Source organism: Python bivittatus, unplaced genomic scaffold (genome assembly GCF_059951505.1).
Source record: "Python bivittatus isolate LINGU-HERP-01145 unplaced genomic scaffold, Pbiv_v1 ctg000010_np1212, whole genome shotgun sequence".
In the NCBI taxonomy this organism is placed as follows: domain Eukaryota; kingdom Metazoa; phylum Chordata; class Lepidosauria; order Squamata; family Pythonidae; genus Python; species Python bivittatus.
The window spans coordinates 2055971-2073604 of record NW_028277029.1 but is presented as its reverse complement, the minus strand read 5'-3'; the positions used below and the strand labels follow the sequence as shown (position 1 = coordinate 2073604).

The 17634-nt window shown below is 44.1% G+C and overlaps 1 protein-coding gene across 1 annotated transcript; it reads right to left on the bottom strand.

Annotated features, from left to right (window-relative positions):
• Positions 1-8681: 8681 nt before the first annotated feature.
• MANSC1 (MANSC domain containing 1) lies at positions 8682-17155 on the bottom strand. Its single transcript, XM_007435798.4, is given in 4 exon segments — positions 8682-10399; positions 10401-11118; positions 12416-12556; positions 14323-17155. Coding segments are annotated over 4 exon segments (1137 nt in total). The 5' UTR covers positions 14543-17155; the 3' UTR covers positions 8682-10341.
• Between the last annotated feature and the right edge of the window lie 479 nt (positions 17156-17634).

Sequence of the window (17634 nt, the reverse complement as noted above, 5' to 3'; positions counted from 1 at the left end):
CAAACCCTGAAACATCATTTTCTTTCAGTTTGCAAAATACTCTGCAGATGGACCCCATCAGCTTACCATGCGAATCCTTTGAAACCACAGCAGTTATAAATGTCTTTCTGCTTAGAAATCTCTTGTGGAATCCAGCGCTCTGCACGGCTCGTTCCAAAACATGACATTGTACCTTTGAAAATGGAAGAACTGAGATGGAGATTATCACGTATTAAGATCTATTTATGCTGGAATAAAGGTGGGAATCAATCGGACGCGTTTTGGAATATTTTTACTAATTGTATGTACAGAAGAACAAATTTTGGCATCTGGGAATGAAGATGAATGCACTGTTTTGAAGATCAGAGGAGATCAAAAGGCACCTTAAATGTTCTGGAAACATTTCTCTGTTTTTATGTTCTGGACCAAGCTCTGTGAAAGGGGAAAAAACTAGTTCGACAAGCTTCCGTCATGCAAGGAAAATGCTGGCTGAACTTTGGCAGCTGTCTAGTTATTGTCTACCTCCTTTCTCAGTTTCCTGAGCAATTTTGTAACTGTGTTTGTGGCGGATGTAAAATTTGAAGTACAGTATGTTGGAAGGCTGAAACGGCTCATTCTCTGGGGAAAAGAAATCATGGAAATACATTTTATGATTAAAGGGAACCCTAATTGTCAATTCTTTTTTTTTAATAATAACTTTTTTAAATTTGAAAAAACAGAAAGATAAAAACTAACAAGAACGAATAATCAAGGAAGAGAATAGAAGAAAAGAAAGAATAAAGAGAAAGCAAGCAAAAAGAATAATTTCCAACTTCTTTTACAGCAGATATAACTAAAATATACATTAAACTCTCCCTCTAAGTTTCAACTTAACATCCATTTTTTCTATAATCTATTAATTTTACTAATCATCAAATCCATATATCATAGTTTCATCTTTTCTGTTTCCTGCAAAGAGTCCAAAAGGGGCTTCCAAATAGCATTAAAATTAGCAAATGGCTTTTCTTCAATCAAAGCTGTCAGTTTCACCATCTTGGCTAGCTCCATCAACTTTTTACCATCCGTTCTTCCCTCATAGGTAATATTGAGTCTTTCCACCTTTGAGCATATAAAAATCTCGCTGCAATTATTATATATAAAAACGAAGGTCCATGAGATTTTTTCCAATCAGCCCCAAAAGAAATGTCTCTGGTTTCAACTGTATCTTAACCTTCAAAGTCTTCTGAATTAATATATGTATTTGGCTCCAACCTTTTTAGCTTTATTACATGTCCACCAAAGATGATAAAAAGTCCCTTCTTCTTGTTCACATTTCCAACCTATATTTGAAGTCCCTTTGTACGTTTTTGACAATCTTTCCAGTGACAGGTACCATCGATACATTATTTCCTACTTGTCAATTCTTAACTTTCATAAAGGCTTTTATTTAAAACACGAGTCTGTGCGCAAAGAGATTATTCAAAGTCAGTGTTTCTCAACCTTGGCAACCCCTCCCCATGCTGGCTGGGGAATTCTGGGAGTTGAAGTCCACCCATCTTCAGGTTGCCAAGGTTGAGAAACACTGTTTTAAGTCGACCTACAGCTTTGAATTTGGCTTTGCTTTATATTCTTAATCAGCAGCATTGGATCGAGGGCACCAAGATGCACGCTTCCCCTGTTCCGGACCCCTTCCCTTAAGGTTTTATGGGATGAGACCACCAAACCATCCTTGTGCCAAGCGTTCTGGCTCTTTTGGGGGGACGGCATACCTGGGAAAGAATGAATGGGTTAAAAGTTATCCAAACCCTGCCACCAAAGACGACAGTGGTATCCTAAGAATGACCTCCTGTCCCGCTCAGACCGAATTCTGCATACAGGGTGTTTCCCGAACACGGTTTCAAGGCGGTCTCCTCCGGAGAACATTCCAACATCTCGTGTTCCTGTTATGGGGGAATGTGTCACAGTACAGAATTGCCACAGGTACACCTTTGCGTTCACCGAATCGTTGGAGCGCATCTAGACCAAACACCTTCCTTTTGCAAGATGCCTAGAGCCTGGGGTACGGTATCTGCAAAGGGGGGGGGACAAAAAATGAAGTGATGGTCGCCACCGCTGTCAGCCTAGCGAGTCCAGATGGGAAGCACACGCAGAGCGACTAATTCCTCTTTATTGGAAGGTTACATTAACAGAATCTGGCAAGCCTGAAAGTACCCCCTCTCTCCCCCCTTGCCTTTACGGTCCAAGGAATTTGGGGAGGGTCCCTTCGGAGACGTCTGCCGGGCCCCCATTCCTTCTGCAGGCTCAGCTGCCTTTTATCCGGCAGAGTCCCTGGCTGCGGCTCTTCCCGCTGTTTCCCAAGGTCATTCCCACGCACCATTACAACCATGCACATAAGGGGCAGGACTTTGGTTACATGGTGGTGGCCACCATCTTGACTTTTTTGACCGCCCTCCCTGCAAACACCCCTGCCTATAGATTCCCCAGCACGAGGTAGTGGTATCTCTGTTTGAAGATGTCCACTGAGAGGAAGCATTCCAGATCACGGTTTCTCAACCTTGGCCACTTGAAGATGGGTGGACTTCAACTCCCAGAATTCCCCAGCCAGCATGTAGCATTCTCATTCTCCCAGCATTCCCCAGTCCACCCATCTTCAAGTGGCCAAGGTTGAGAAACACTGTTCTAGATATTTGGTACCACGTTAAAGTGCTGTAACCCTTAAAGCATTTTTTTTCTGTAGGGCCGGGCCCTTCTGTAGCTCAAGCCTCCAAGACAAGAAGTGATGAACCCTGAGTAGACTGTCTGTTAAGCTAGTTTCCAGGGCCATTTGCTTCTTTTGCTCCTTAAAACAGTTATCCAAAAAAGGTGGAAATATCTTTAAAACAAGCTCAAAGAAGCTTGCAGAGCAGGAACTCCCTATTTAATCCCAATTTATTAGGAGACTTTCCTTCCCAACCATGCATTTCTGCTCTTTCTCCTCTCTTTTTCAATGTAAACCTCTCGAAGCAGTTGTGATTTTTCAGTCCTAGGGCTTGCAGGGAGACGGGGAATATTTAATCAGCAATTTGTAACATCCTGTGGTGAAAAGTGGATAATCCTGATACTAAAGCTCTATAGAATATATCAATGTCTTTCTAGAGAACAGAAGCGTGCAGGGGTCAAAAAAAACCCCAAGAAGGCATCTGTGGCCAATCGCTCAGGAGTCCTGCCCCATTTCAAAACCGACTAAGCACTCTATCTTCTCTGTTGCTGGCAATCACAGGATCTGTGTGGTTTTATGTTTGATCTGTTTTTATGGATTTTTTTTTGGTTTTGCACGCCACCCAGAGTCCGTAGGAGTTGGGGGGCTACCACAAATTTAAGCAAATAAATGAATTACAATCCGCTGCGTGAGATGCCTCGAGCATATTCCTAGGAAAAGTATCTACAGTATTCGTATTCACAGACGCGCGCACACACCCTAGGTTGGGAGGGAGAACTGGCTAAAAGAGAAATGAGAGATTGTAGGAATTACCCATACGGCGGCGATCTTTAACAAGGGAAGCTAGATGGAATCCTGACTTTCTTGCACGAATGAGCTGCTTAACCTCCACAGTGCAATAAACCCCTTTGGTCTCGTCTTAAGTCCTCTTGTAATGAATTCTAACTTGGCTGCTTCATGATGAAATTGCTTTTCGTAATTCCTTTTCTCAAAGATGGCCACTTTGAGATCAGCCACAGAACTGTTCCATGTACTTTAAGAGGATCCATTGAAATGACGAGCAGTTCCTGAGTTCCTATTTCCATCACTCCCCTGGGCAGGCCGCTTCGCTGCTGATCCGCATTTACAATTGAGAAATTCCTCCTCGTATTCAGCCTGCCTCTTCCTCCTCCTCCTCCTCCTTTTAATCTCACCTGGAAGAATGAAATTGTGAGTGTGATGAAAGAAATCTAAGAAAATCTGGATCTCTCCAGCTTTTAATTCCTGAGTGCCATAAGGTTTCATAGTGGCTGGATTTGAGGAAAGGGGAGAAGGGCAACCTGATTTATCTTGCAGAAAACCTGAGGAGTCTTTGTTGAATGGTCTAGCAAAGGCTTAAATATAGCCTCTTGGACTACGCACAACCATTTTAATATGGGAAGCTTCATTTAACTACACTGTTACGTCTGGAACTACAACATATGCCCTAGTACACTGCTCAGTTTCAGGATGTGCATTTAGGCAAACCATTTTCACTCGTTTCCAACCCCTCTTGCATTGCCAAACAATTTCTCACCTTTCCACAGGGATGAAAACTGGAGGCCTGCATCAAGTACTGGGTCAAAGATGAAGCCCCATCCCCCTATGATTAGTTTGTTCTTATGTCAGAACTAATGCCGGTGTAATTAAGTCATGGGTCCATAGGCCACCTCCGTGGGGCAGTCAGGAAAATAGTTGCATAATAAAAGTCAGCATCTCTACTGGTTGCGTTCAGAGGTGGATCCTCCTGCTCCTGGAACTTCATTGTAGTGAATCTGTTCCTAAAGAATGTTTTAGGGCAAAGAACTTACCATATGTAAGCCAAATCATGATAGCTCTATCTAATTTTCTATGTATTTATTCCAGCCCCTGGATTTGGCGGTAACTGTGACCATACAGGGGGAAATGTCTGCCCTTTCATATGTAAGCTCTAAACTGGAATTCCAGAATTCCAAAGGCCTTCAAGTATTCAGATCCCCTTGCTGGCTTCTTCTATCCCAATATTGGTCTTCCTGTGTGCAGCAACAACAAAAGGGTTATCTCCAGCCCCTTTCTTAGGAAATGCGCCCATCGCAGGCCCCCTTTGTTCCCCCAGGTTCAGCTCAGAGCTTCTGGAGATAATGCAAATAGAAGCAAACTCACACCCTCAAACTCTCTTTCCTGCAGTCTGGCAGATCTTGGGCAGTTCTCCCCTGTGCTCAGTCTGAAGTCAGTTGGCTTAACGCAGTGTTGTCCAAACTTGGCCACTTTAAGATGAGTGGACTTCAACTCCCAGAATTCCCCAGCCAGGCAGTCATGGGACAATATATAGTGATGAGTGTAATGGTATGCGGGCAAGACCTTGGGAGAGGGGGCAAAGCGAGGCTGGGCAATATGTGGCGATGGGGTTTGCGGGTACGCACGTGGGCCTTCGACCCCCGGTGACTGCCTGGACAATATATGCCTGGGGAATTCTGGGAGTTGAAGTCCACTCATCTTAAAGTGGCCAAGTTTGGACAACACTGCTTTAAGCTAATTAGGAACCGAGAATCACGTTTTATGAAACCTAATCATAATAATGTCATTGGACATTGTTTGGAGGTAACGAACAACTAAATGCTGGGGCTTAGCAAAAAGATGTGACGCTTTGAAGGTTTTTAGTGGAAAGGCAGGATACCTATGTCTGACTTAAATTACTAGGAAAGTATAATTACTCATTCTTGGAGCTCCTTTTGAAGCAGATAAGCACATGCAACAAAACCAGACAACTTGAATATATGACTGGATTATAGGTCATGGTCATTCTAATTAAACAGAGAAAAGGCCCTCCCTTCTATTAAATTGTTACCATGAGGTTTCAATTTTTTCCAGAGTTAAACACATTCCACCCTATGTCTGAAAACTCTCTTCCAGGATGATGAGTTCATACAGACTTTTAGCCCTGCATGAGTCTGCCCCTGGGTGCTTCTCGGGCAATAAGGAGGCAAAGCTGGCATCATGATCCTTGGAGAATGCTTTGCCTAGATGTGGAGAGAGAGTGGGTCTTTCCTCAGGCATGACTGAAGAATCCAATCAAACTCATTGCATGAACCAATTATCTGATAATTCTCCTTATCCTTAAATCTAGGCTTACCGGGAACAGATAAGGCCAAGGAAATAATGTAGGAATGCAACAGATAACATCCATTTGGCTGGGTGCTCTGGACTCACATGAGTCGCAGACTAATCTTGTGACACAGCGGTGGATGGAGAATTAGCATCTTCAAGGATCCAGAGGACAGGCAGGCTTAAGGCTGGAGAAAAATTACAACTATTCCTTCGCGTGGATCCCTGATAAATCAGTCATGCTTGAATCTCCTTGAAATCAGTGGGGGGTTTACTGTAAATTGTCAGTTTCAGCCACTGATCAGGAGTCGTCCTGGAATAAAAGGGTCTCTGAAACTACTCAGCGAAAGATGGGAAGAACGGGGGCTCATGAAGTTCATGGCCTTCACTGTCTGTACCCTAAATATAGGAAGTCCACAACATGAGCCGGGAAGTACAGAAAAGCAAATGTGATTTAACAGAGACCTGGTAGGAATACTCCATAATGGAAGATAGCAATGTATTCTATTGAAAGGAGCAAAAGAGTAGAAAGTGCTGTGCTGTGTGTTAAAAATATCTGCTCCTGCTCAGAAATCCAAATCAAGGAACTTGGGATTGCGGTGGAGAACATCTGGATTCAAGTAAGTGGAGGAATGAAGAAAACAATACCATTGTTTGTGTTTAGTATCACCCTCCCAGCCATGGAGAAGACGCTGCCTTCCAACAGCCGATGCGTTTCTTTTAGAAACACAAAGCCCTCATGATGGGGAACTTTAATTGCCTCCCCATCTGCTGGGAGACACGCTCTGCCAAGCATGGTCCTTCCAGGAAATTCCTGGTTCTGTTGTTCACAACTTTATCCTTCCGGAAGACACGGGAGGATCAGTGGCCCTTGATTTGATGCTAACCTACAGGGAACATTTAATTCAGGAAGTTGAAATAGCAGAAATATTGAGAGCGACAGACCTTGCAATCTTGGAGTGCTTGATTTTAAAGGAAACTGAAACTGAGCTGTCATTCACTGATTTTGGGGAAAAAAAAGTGGATTTTAATAAACCCAGAAGCAAGGGCAACTGCTGGGTGTCAAAACGATTAAAATGGTGGCTGCAACTGGGTTATTAAAGCCCTACCTCTTTTAATGTGCATTGCACGCAAACATTTGTGCCAGACTCAACCTCTAGAAAATATCACTATTTCGCATCCAGTTGTAAAGTCCCCCCCAACTCCAAAACGTCCTGAAACAGTTTAAATGGCCGTAGAAACTTGGCTCTGCTATTTCGCTTCAATGGATGTTCATCAGCGCTCTACGGATGGGATTGTTCACTGCTGCTTTTAAAAATCTCCGGTTACTGGCATAACTCCTTTTTCAACGGTCTCGAGCCCTTCTGTGGCAAACTCCCTTAAGAAGGCGGTGCCCCACGGATACACCCAGTAGTAGCCAAGATTAGTTGTCGGACTGGGACTGCCGGTCAAGGACCAACCGGCTATTCCAGCTGCAAAACTGCAAGCTGGTTCTGCAGAGCCAGCTGTGTTTCTCCCTGGTTTTACTGCTGCTGCGGTCTTCCTGGGGGAGAACCATGGGAAGGGATGACGCCGCATCACAGGGTTGCCAGGCCCGTTTGTGGGGCAGGGAGGAGCAGGTGGGGCGATGCGCGAAGTTCAAACCGGCACCGTCTTTTTAGTCTCTGCTGCCCTCTAGGGGCCATTCTTAGCATCAAGACTTTTCCAACTGCCCTTCAGAAAGATCTTTGATTGGGGTCAAATACTGCAGACAGTCGCTCCTCCTCCTTACGGATTGTGCTCTTTTAAACACTCCTACTTGTGACTCCCCCCCCCATCCTGGAGCAGCGCTATCTTCTTGTTTATTCTTGGCTCCTGGTATTTGTCAAAGGTGATAAACTAAGCTGCACGTTTGTGGCACTGTAGCAAATTCAACTGGCCACGAACAATTCTGTGTAAACAAGGTGTTTTTTAAATGAGCGGGGCCTGGCATTTCCTGCCAAACACTCCTGAAAACGCCAGTCCTCAGGAGTGCTGCCATTTTTTTAAAAAAAGCTTCCTTGTTCCAGAGAGTCCTTAATAGCAATTGGCCCTACGGCCATTAGCAGGTGATCCTAAGCCATTTGTGCAAATGAAGCTGCTGTCAAACACCTCCCCAGGCAGTTTTTTTTTCAATTGCTAAGGGGTGGGGGGAGAGAGAACATTGCCAATGCAAAGCCACCGTGAGGAGGGCTCATCCCTCCTCAATTATAAATAGAAATGGAATAATAAATTAGCCTGATTTAGGAGCAATCCTTTGTGCATGGAGACAAAGCCTGGATGGCCACTTCTTCAGGTGAAGAGCCCAACGTATGCAGAGGAGCTTCCTAATTCTACAGGTGAACTAATCTATTGCCATCCGCCCATCCATCCTGCAGGGAAGCCCATGGGCAGGTGAAGGGGGTGTAAAAAACCTGAAGATGGGGGCTGCACTCCTTGGATCAAAGCCTTTCTCCTTTTTTAAATGTACAGTGCGGGGGCAAGGCCCCCAACTTGAATTATTATTTCATACAGAAAACAATTACTTCAAGTTATTGCTGCCAAAGGTGGTTCTACAAGCTATTGAATCATAAGGTGTACTTAGTTTTTCACACATGGCTTCTCCATTTTGGCTTTCTTTTTGTAAAATCAATGACGACATGGTGTAGTATGTCTATTAATACAGGAGAAGAGAGCCGGGCTGGTGTAGTGGTTAACGGCAGCAGGCTAGAACCCAAGAAACCATGAGTTCTAGTCCCAACTGTAGGCACAAAGGAACCAGAAGATGCTTTTTCCAAAAGTCATAATTTGCACCCAAAGTTTGAGTAGATAATACCTCCTGAAAAGCAGCATGCCATTCAGAAGATTCAAAGGATTGCTGGATCTGTCTCAAACTGATCCCAAAATGCAGTACAAGCACAACACTGTAAAGAGGGAATGACTGGCCAAATGCTGCTTGGATTTATTTCAAACCTTTTAAATGACTTCAAACTCTTTATTATTGCTTAAATAATTGACAGTAGAATCACTTCCAAGAGAAAAACAGTATTCAAAAAGTAGGGCTACCATATCTGGGCTGCAAGAATCCGCGTAAACACTACGGGGCAGCAAAGAAACACAGAGAACTCTTCTTTGGTCACCATCTAGTGGCCATTCCTGATTTTGGTAGCTCCAGCCTGTTAGCACTAAGATAAAGCAATTTTTTATTCCATATAATGGAAAATGAGATTGTTAAAAACCGACAGCCCCACTTTAGAGGCTTTGTAGGCTGATCCAAGAAAAGGGAGAAACAGACAGAAGTCTGGTCAATTTCACCCCATTACCTGGGCTTGGACCACCTCCACACAAGAAACTGCCCCAAAGACTCTGTTCAATCCCAGCTGTGTCTTTAAATGGAATCCACTGGGTGGAGCGTGCATCTGTGCAGCTCCATGCAAAACCATCTCAGCAATTACCCTGAAGGGGGACCTGTGAAGGTGGCGAGCCCCTTCCCTCTTTAAGGACCTGAGGACAGAAGGCATCTCCAGGTGAAGTGCTGAAGTTGGGAGATGTTGGGACTGAATTCCTCCCAGTCAAAAAACAGCTTCATTATTATGAACAGGAGAACTGGGTTTGTGGTTGTTTGGGTTACACTACAGCTGAGTTAAAAATAAAAAAATAATAATAATAAACTGGCTTGGCCACTAAACACAGAAGTCAGCTCCGAACACAGTTCAGAAATGCGACGGGAGAGCTGGTTCTGGAGCAAAAAAGCTGAATAAGAGCACATTTTGCCAGGTTCAAATTTTGCACTTACTAGTTAGGTGGTGTAAACCAACTAGAGAGGAGTGCACAGACAGCCTTAAAAAAGGTATGCAGCAGCCATTAGGGAAACCTCAGCTTAGGCCAGAAAGGCAGGGCAGGATGAGAAAGAAACTCAAGATTGCCCCTCCTTGATTCTCTTGGGTATAAGCGGTGGGGGGAGAGAAACTCTGCCAGGCTATCAAGATACTGTTATTATACCCTGTAACTTATAAGGCAGTAGTTGTTATGGCGGGTTTCCTAATCTGGCCAATTTGAAGGGCTGGCACAAATGAACAGTGTTGCCATGTGTTGCTTGCTCTGACTACTGGTATATGCAGTGTGGCACTCTAAACTCCAGGAACTGAATATCCTGTCGTCCTGCCTTTTTAACTAAAATGGGCCTCCTCCTTGGCAGATCCTCTTCATGCCAGAGCTTTAACAGAGGAAAAGACGAAGGAAGCTAGATTGACTCTAGAAGGGAGTGGAAGGACTTGGTAGCCAAAGTGCTCTGATGGACACTAATCTTCCCAAAAGCGAACTAAGGATGTACTCATCAAGTGAAGAGGATTGCGCTCCAAATTTCTACAGAATTTCCAAGGTGGGAAGGAGACTCAGTGGGCTACCACTATGTGATATGTACCACCAAGGAGAGAGATCATGGGAGAAAGCAAAAGATTATGAAGCAGTGGAATGTTGCGACTTGGATGGGATAGCAAATTCAATCCATCTTCTTTTTCCTGAAGGCTACAGCTGGCCAACTGGCTCCACGCTGACCATTGACTTGTCTCCAAATCCCTCTTATGTCACATATTGGCATACATGTCACTCATCAAGCAATCCAGCTTCGTGAAGCAACTTGAGTGAGTCCAGCATCTTCCCCCCTATTACCACTGTTAGCAAAAGAAACAGCACAGCGATAAACAGGGTAGCAAGAATGAAGCGTTGGTTACTCAACTGAGGGCCATCTCGCCTGCCTGGACTGCCCTCAGGGCTGTAGCCTTCTAAACTAAATTGTCCATTACTAAGATGGGAATCGCGCACAGAAGCAGATGAATTTGGAGTAGGTAGAGTGGCCGACAATGAGCTGAAATTGTGAGTCTGGGTTTTGGAAGGGAACAATGGTTGGGGAAGAGCAGCCTTTCTTGGGTGAAGCGCTGCTACCTTTGTCTTTCTGGCGTAAGGGGCAGAAAGAGGGGCATGGCTAGCAGACCTGCGAATGGCTGCAGCACCAACAGTCCTGCTGGTCTGAGAGCCATGGGTGGCCAGGGGCAGCTTAACAGGAGCAGACTGCTGGATGGTGTTAGCAGCACTGCTGCTTCGCTGCACCAATGAAGAACCAAAGACCTCCACATCGTTTGTCCTTCCGGCCTTGGGATGTTGGGAGGGTCCGTCCACTTTCCCTAAGGGATGCTCTGCAGGGCCAAAGATTTTCTCTTTCTTAAAGGCCCTGGGCAAAGAATCCAGTCCACCCGGTGGCCTTGCAAGGTCAAACCCAGCCGCTTGTGGGGACGCCAGACTTCTGTTCGCTGTAGGATGAGGGAGTTCGCTTAGGGAAGGAGGTGGCCTGGGTATCTCTTGGCCTAAAAAAGAAAAGGAAGAGACGTTATTCTCTATACTTCAGCACAAAAACTCAAGACACAACAAGAAGTCATCATGAACAGGCCTTAAACCATTACAAAATTATTGCCATGCATTTCTTAGAGCAGGAGGACTGCAGCCTCACCCTGTTTACTCACATGTAGGTGAAATCATGCCTGGCTAAAAAAATGAATCTGAAAATGGTTTATCTTTATAGCCTTTTGTCCAGAAATCTTAAGGGCTATAGAATTTGGCAGGTGAGTTTGGAAATGCACAAAACCATAAAATCCCTTGGAATATTTCTCTTTACAGAACGTTCCTGCTAAAGTGAGTTCATGCACCAGCGATTTTTTAGATTTGTTGTATGCCACCCAGAGCTGCCTGTGGTGAGATGGGCGGCTATATAAATTGGTCAAATCAATCAATCAATCAATCAATCAATCAATCAATCAATCAATCAGTCAGTCAGTCAGTCAATCAGTCAGTCAATCAGGAGTCATCCATTTGCTAGAACTACTGAGTGTGTTTTGTAATCATTTGGAAGGTTTTGGTACTTAAAGAGAAACCTGTACATTAGTCTAGGAACCCTCCACCCATATTCCATTTAGCAATAATAAATTGTGCTTAATAATAATTGTGCTTAACAATCATCAATCAGTTTAAGAAGGAATTATGGTACAGATGAGATTCTTCCGATCCATCCATCTTAGATTTTTTTATCCTGCCTTTCTTATTTTTGTAAATAACCCAAGGCGATGAACGTACCTAAAACTCCTTCCTCCTCCTATTTATACATCATATTCTATTAAAACAATCTATCCAGAGACTCTCTTCGATTACAGATCCTTCATTGTGCTATTAATTCAAGTATATAGCTTGCTTTGCAAAAAGGAACAGATTTGTGGATAAAAAGTAAATGAACTTCACCATCAAGTAAGGATGCCACTGGCTGAAAATAGTTACTTATTCATTAAATTTATATAAAATTAGCAAATGAATAGAACAATAGCTTTGAAGAAAATAGCATTGTTTTCCTATGATATCATCACAAATCATTTTGGGAAAAAATATTTTTCTGAAGCATGAGAGAAAAGGATTGAGTTTCTTTTATAACAATATTTGCTGCTTTCCATTTTTGAAGGTACAACTGCAAACTTTTACTTATGAATTCTTTTAAATATAAAAGTAAGTTACATTGAAAACTGCTTGGAGAATCTAACGGAGCTCCTTTAAGTATACTACAATTTCCTAGAAATTATGAATTAACTGGTCAATCGGTGGATTTTTATTTTCATTTACCTTCTATTATTCTGAATGTCACCAGTCCTAATGCTGGTTTCACTGGACAGGCTTCTTTGGCAGGATAATAAAACTGATAGCAATTTGGAGACCTGCCTTTCATTTTGGTGTTAAAGACTACATAGTTGCACGTCTTATCACCTAGAAACCACACAAAAACACAGAGAAAACATGTTTAACAGCAAGTTTTCCATCTGGTTGTTTTATGATCAACTTAGGTCCCCAAAATTTCTTTTTGATTTAGTTCCCACTGCAGTGGCTATGCCAGTTCAGGGAGAAGATTGCAACCGCAAATGAGAGGCGCCCCTCAGAAATGGGCAAAACGTTTAGAATTTGAAAGGTTTGGAGTTCGAAACATTTTGAATTCACAATGTTTTGCACACTGCTAATGTTCCTCCATGAAGGAATATATATATATACATACATATATACATACATACATAAAAATAAAAATAGAGATTTATATCTTCTATGACATGTGAATTTTCTATGTGAAGAGAGGGGAGTTCCCCAAAATAAATAAATAAATGTAGAGGACTCTACCCCCATCTAATAAGCCCCAGATATGGCTATTCAACCTCTGTATGCTGTCAAAAATTGCACTGCGTCAGCCAGCATGTTTGTTGGACATTCACTCCTGCCTATACAGGCAGTCCTCATTTAGGGACTGCCCTGTTTAGCGACCATTAGCAGTTATGATGGTGATGAAAAATTAATTTTGTGACCGATCCTTGCATTTACAACCTTTGCAGGTCTGTAAAGCAAAGGAACGCTAAAGTAAGACCATAAGCACAGTAGCGGTTTCACTTAGCAACTGCTTCACTTAATGACCAAGTTGTTGATCCCACTGTGAGGACTACCTGTAATTCCAACTTTTATTCTTACAGAGAAAGAGATGCAGGAAATGGTCTTCCTTTCTTCTCACCAAACTCTTAATTTTAAGAACAAAACTTGTCTATACCATTCTCCCAAGGAGCGCTGAACAGTCTACCTGTACCCCTCCCTTTTTATTCTCCTAATAATCCTGTGGGGAACTTTAGACTGAATAACAAAGAATTTGTCCCAGACCCCAAGGAAGCTACATAAGCGAGAAAATGAAATCCAAGAGGTTGACCACAGTGCCCAAGATGAGGACCTTGTGTTTTTCAAGAAGGAAAAGAAAATTGAGGTAGAGCAGAAGTGGGCGGAGGCAACCTGTGCTAAAAGCCTTGGTGACAGAGCAAACGGGCAAAGTGGTGGTGGTTGGCAAAAAGGCAGTTGTACAAGATACATAGAAAAGCTGAGAGGAGGCCCACTGCATCAGGGGACGGCGTCCTTCAGTCTATCTTTTCAGCCTGAGATTTCCTGGATCAGATTTACTTAGGTCAGCTCTCCCCACCCAGTGCTATCCAGATAGGACTCCAGAAACGCATTAATCCTGGGAGCTGGAGTCCAACCTATCTGGAAAAAAGCCTGGGAAGATATTTGCTTCAGCATTGCAGTTGCCTCCTCCTGACAGCCCCTTCTGACCTGCTGAATGACTCTCCAGCTCCAAAGAACGGTGGTGGTCAATAGGCCACCCTTAGGATGCCAGAACAGGCAGAAGGACGTGATATTTTTATGTAGCTGTGGGGTTCTGGCCAACCTTTGTTCTGGGAGGAAGATTTAGAGCTCTTTTCTTGAATATGTGCAGGGTCTACCAGAGGAGGTCAAGCCATTGATCCTGGCCTGCACACAACAGCAGCAGGCTCTCTGTGCAACTCACTAACGCAAAATCAAAGAAACCCCATTACTGCAATGTGTGAACTCAGCCAGTTATTTGGAAATAAACCCTGTCATACGCAATTGAAGTTAAGTGTCCATAAACCCTCCAGGAGACTCTCTTCCAAGTCCAGAACGTCACCCCGCCCCAAGCTTGTGATTTTTACCTGCTATTTTTTCCAAGCAGCAAGTGTTCACACAGGCTTCCCAAGATGGTGTATAGATCGGATCTGTCCCTCTGATGCCTTTGGAAAAAGCTGCTGGGATATAGACCATGATGTCTTCCATCTTCTCTGAGGAACACCTTTGGGTCTGGGATGGTTTTATCATGACAGAAAACAGCACTGCTGATAGACAGGCCAAGCACCGTGTGGTCTGAAGAGCCATTTCTTCCTCTCAACTGTGATGGGCTTTGTAAGGGTCTTCTGTTCCCACCAAGAACTTTCCAGCTCAGGATACAGGTTTCCAAGATGGCAGCATTACTGAAGTTCTTCAGCTAAGAGAAATGAGACGATCCCTGAGTCTTTAACTGCAGGTACAAAATAGAACTAGAGTTTCCACCGCATTCATGTCTGTTTACCACTCCATTTGAAAAGTCATTTCAATGAAGGAGGTCAACCACAACAGTGGATTAACAATTAGGAAGGAGAGGCCCACTGCCAGAGGCCAAGGACTGAGAGATACCTAAAACTCGTGGTGTGGAGTTGTGCCTGCGTATTTTGCTGGTCTTTGGACATCTCACATGTTTAACCTAATGCAGAGATTCTCAAACCCTTGGAAGACTCAAAGGTCTCCAGAATCCAGAGGGGCCAAACAGGGATTTTGTCTCACACCTTCCTGCTGTGCAGAAAGGAGCATTCACTGCAGCGGATGAAGCAAAGAAATAGGGAAGAATTCTCAGGTTAGGACTTGGAGCGCTTTGGATTCAGCTTCAAAAAGGTGCTTCAGAATGCACCATCTGCGACTCTTTGAAGCTGCTGTGCCTTTTCCAGCTGGCCGCTTTAAAGAGTTGCAGCTGGGTCCAAAGTGACCCCTTTTTAAAATCAAATCTGACTTGCTGAATTTCCCTTCTCTGTACACTTTTCTGTCCTGCACACTTTAAAAAAAAATGATTTGCAGAACTGTGTTTATGTATTTCTGTTCGGTTATGGAAAACAACTGCTGGAGGGACAACTTAAGGAACACTGAAAGAGTACTGCAAATCTGGAGAGGAGATTTTTCACAAGGTCCACTCACTGCCACCCAGCTGACTTGATTTGGGCCACCAAAAGCAGCCACAAAGGACCCAGGGGTCATCCTTGTGTAAGTTAAAGGAACTTTACCAGTAAAAGAAAGCAAAGCAACCCTTGATCCAGCCTAATCACTCTGCATTAGAAAGCACTCTAGAACAGTGTTTCTCAACCTTGGGAACTTTAGGATGTGTGGCTACAGCAAAATCATGATAGAATTTGGACCATCCTGTCAGTGCCAAGCAACAGGTTTAGTAAATTCACAACAGGGAGCATAAGTGACAGGCAGTTTTCTGGTCTGGGGATCAGATAGCCAGGGTGTTGGAGAAGCAAACAGGAGACTAATCCTAAAGGAGAAAGCAGGCAACTCAATCAAGACGATGAAGGATAAGGACGAAGACCAGAATATTTAAAGCAGTGGTCTTTCTAGGGGTAGCATACAATTGTGAAAGTTGGACAGTAAGAAAGAGAAAGAAGACTGACAGCCCTGAACGAAATCATCTGGAGACTACCATGAACTGCCGCAAAGACCAGTCGATCAGTTGTGGGCCAAATAAAGACTCGTCGCTTAGTGGACCTAACGACCAGCCAACAGAAGATCAACGAACAGAAACTCGTGTACTTTGGGTGTGTGAAGCAAGTGGATGATGGACTAGAAAATAACAGAGGAGGGATTAAAACTAAGGTGAATGGGTGGGATCCAAGAGACTACAGAATCGTCTTTGGAAGAGCTACAGGTTTTTGCTGCAAGCAAATCACAGCGAAGAACCTTTGCCTGTCACAGTCACTTGGAGTCAACTCAATGATGCATAATTAAGTTGAGCCAAATAACTCTAACCCACAAAGAGAGGCACACTTCCTCCTCACAGCTTCTGCTGCTACTCTTTACAAGCGTTCTTTCTCAGGGCTGTTAAAAGATAAAGACCTCTGGGAGTAAGCAGCAGACTCTCTACTGGGTGTAGCCCTTTTAGACACCCAGCAACACCTACTTCTTTGTAAAGCCTGCCCCAGCCAGATGCTTGACTTGCCTCCGTTTTCACTATGGCGTATACTTCCTTGTAATAACTGGAGGCAGGGGGAAAGACCCAGCCAGCCCACACCTTTATAATTCAGAGCCTACCACTCAAAAGGAAAGTCTGAAAGGAGAAATAGCAGGCTGTGCAAAGAACTCTGAAGCATTTAGAATCACAGTGATATATTCATTAGATGCAAAAGGGTGGTACCGTATACAATACTTCCTTCTCCAACTATTTTTCCCTACAGCTTGCTCTATGGGAAAATTGGGCTGAGAAAGAGTGATTGGATCAAATGGATCAACACAGCTTCCACGGTTGAGGCTGGCCTTAAACCAGGATCCACCAGAACCACATCATATTGACTCTGAAGGATTAGACCTCTTATCAAGCCATGGAGGCTGGATTCCTGTATGACCCTGAAAGTCTGTGCAGTCAGAGGGAGGTCTACAGCTTTCTGTCTATCTCAGATGCTCACATCTTCTGAAGGGAGGTCGAGAAACAGGTCAGGGAAGCCGAAAGACATTCAGGCAGTGGCAATAACCTTGAGGAGCAGGTTAGTGGCTGAGCCACCACCAAGACCAAAGTCGGATAAAAGAAATCTGAGGCCAAATCAGGAAAGGAATTTGAGAAAATTCTTAGACTTGACCCTCCCTAGTTCTCTTGTAGATAAGGGGGGGGAGCATACACTCAGCCTTGTGTGATTTTGTTACTGTAACCGTACAGTAAAAGTAGTACTAGTTTGCATGCCTTGGTTACCCAGTCAGGTCTACCTTGGAGGGCTGGCAGGCCGTCCTACGGATGGTGCTTGTCCTCTTGGCTGAACTGAACCCTCTCCACCATTCCTGGAGTTAGCAGAAAGGCATCCTGGTCTCACAGCCGATTAATCCCCTTCTCAAGCCCTGCCAATCTCCTGATTTTCCCCAAGGCCAAGCTTAGAGACCAGGCCCACTTTCAGGCTCATCCTGGAAGGCTGCAGTAAGAGGCGAAGGGCTCCTGTGACCACCGTGTACCCGAGGATGCGACTTCAGGCCGTTGTGCTTGAGGGGGTGAGGCAAGGCTCTCCTTAGGGCAAAGGAGGGCGGCCAGAGCCACTGCCTACCCCAGTGATTTTCAACCTTGGCGACTTTAGGATGGGTCGACTCCATCTCCTGGAATTCCCCAATCCATGTGCAGACTTCAACTCCCAGAATTCCCCAGTCAGCATACAGACACTGGCTGGGGAATTCTGGGAGTT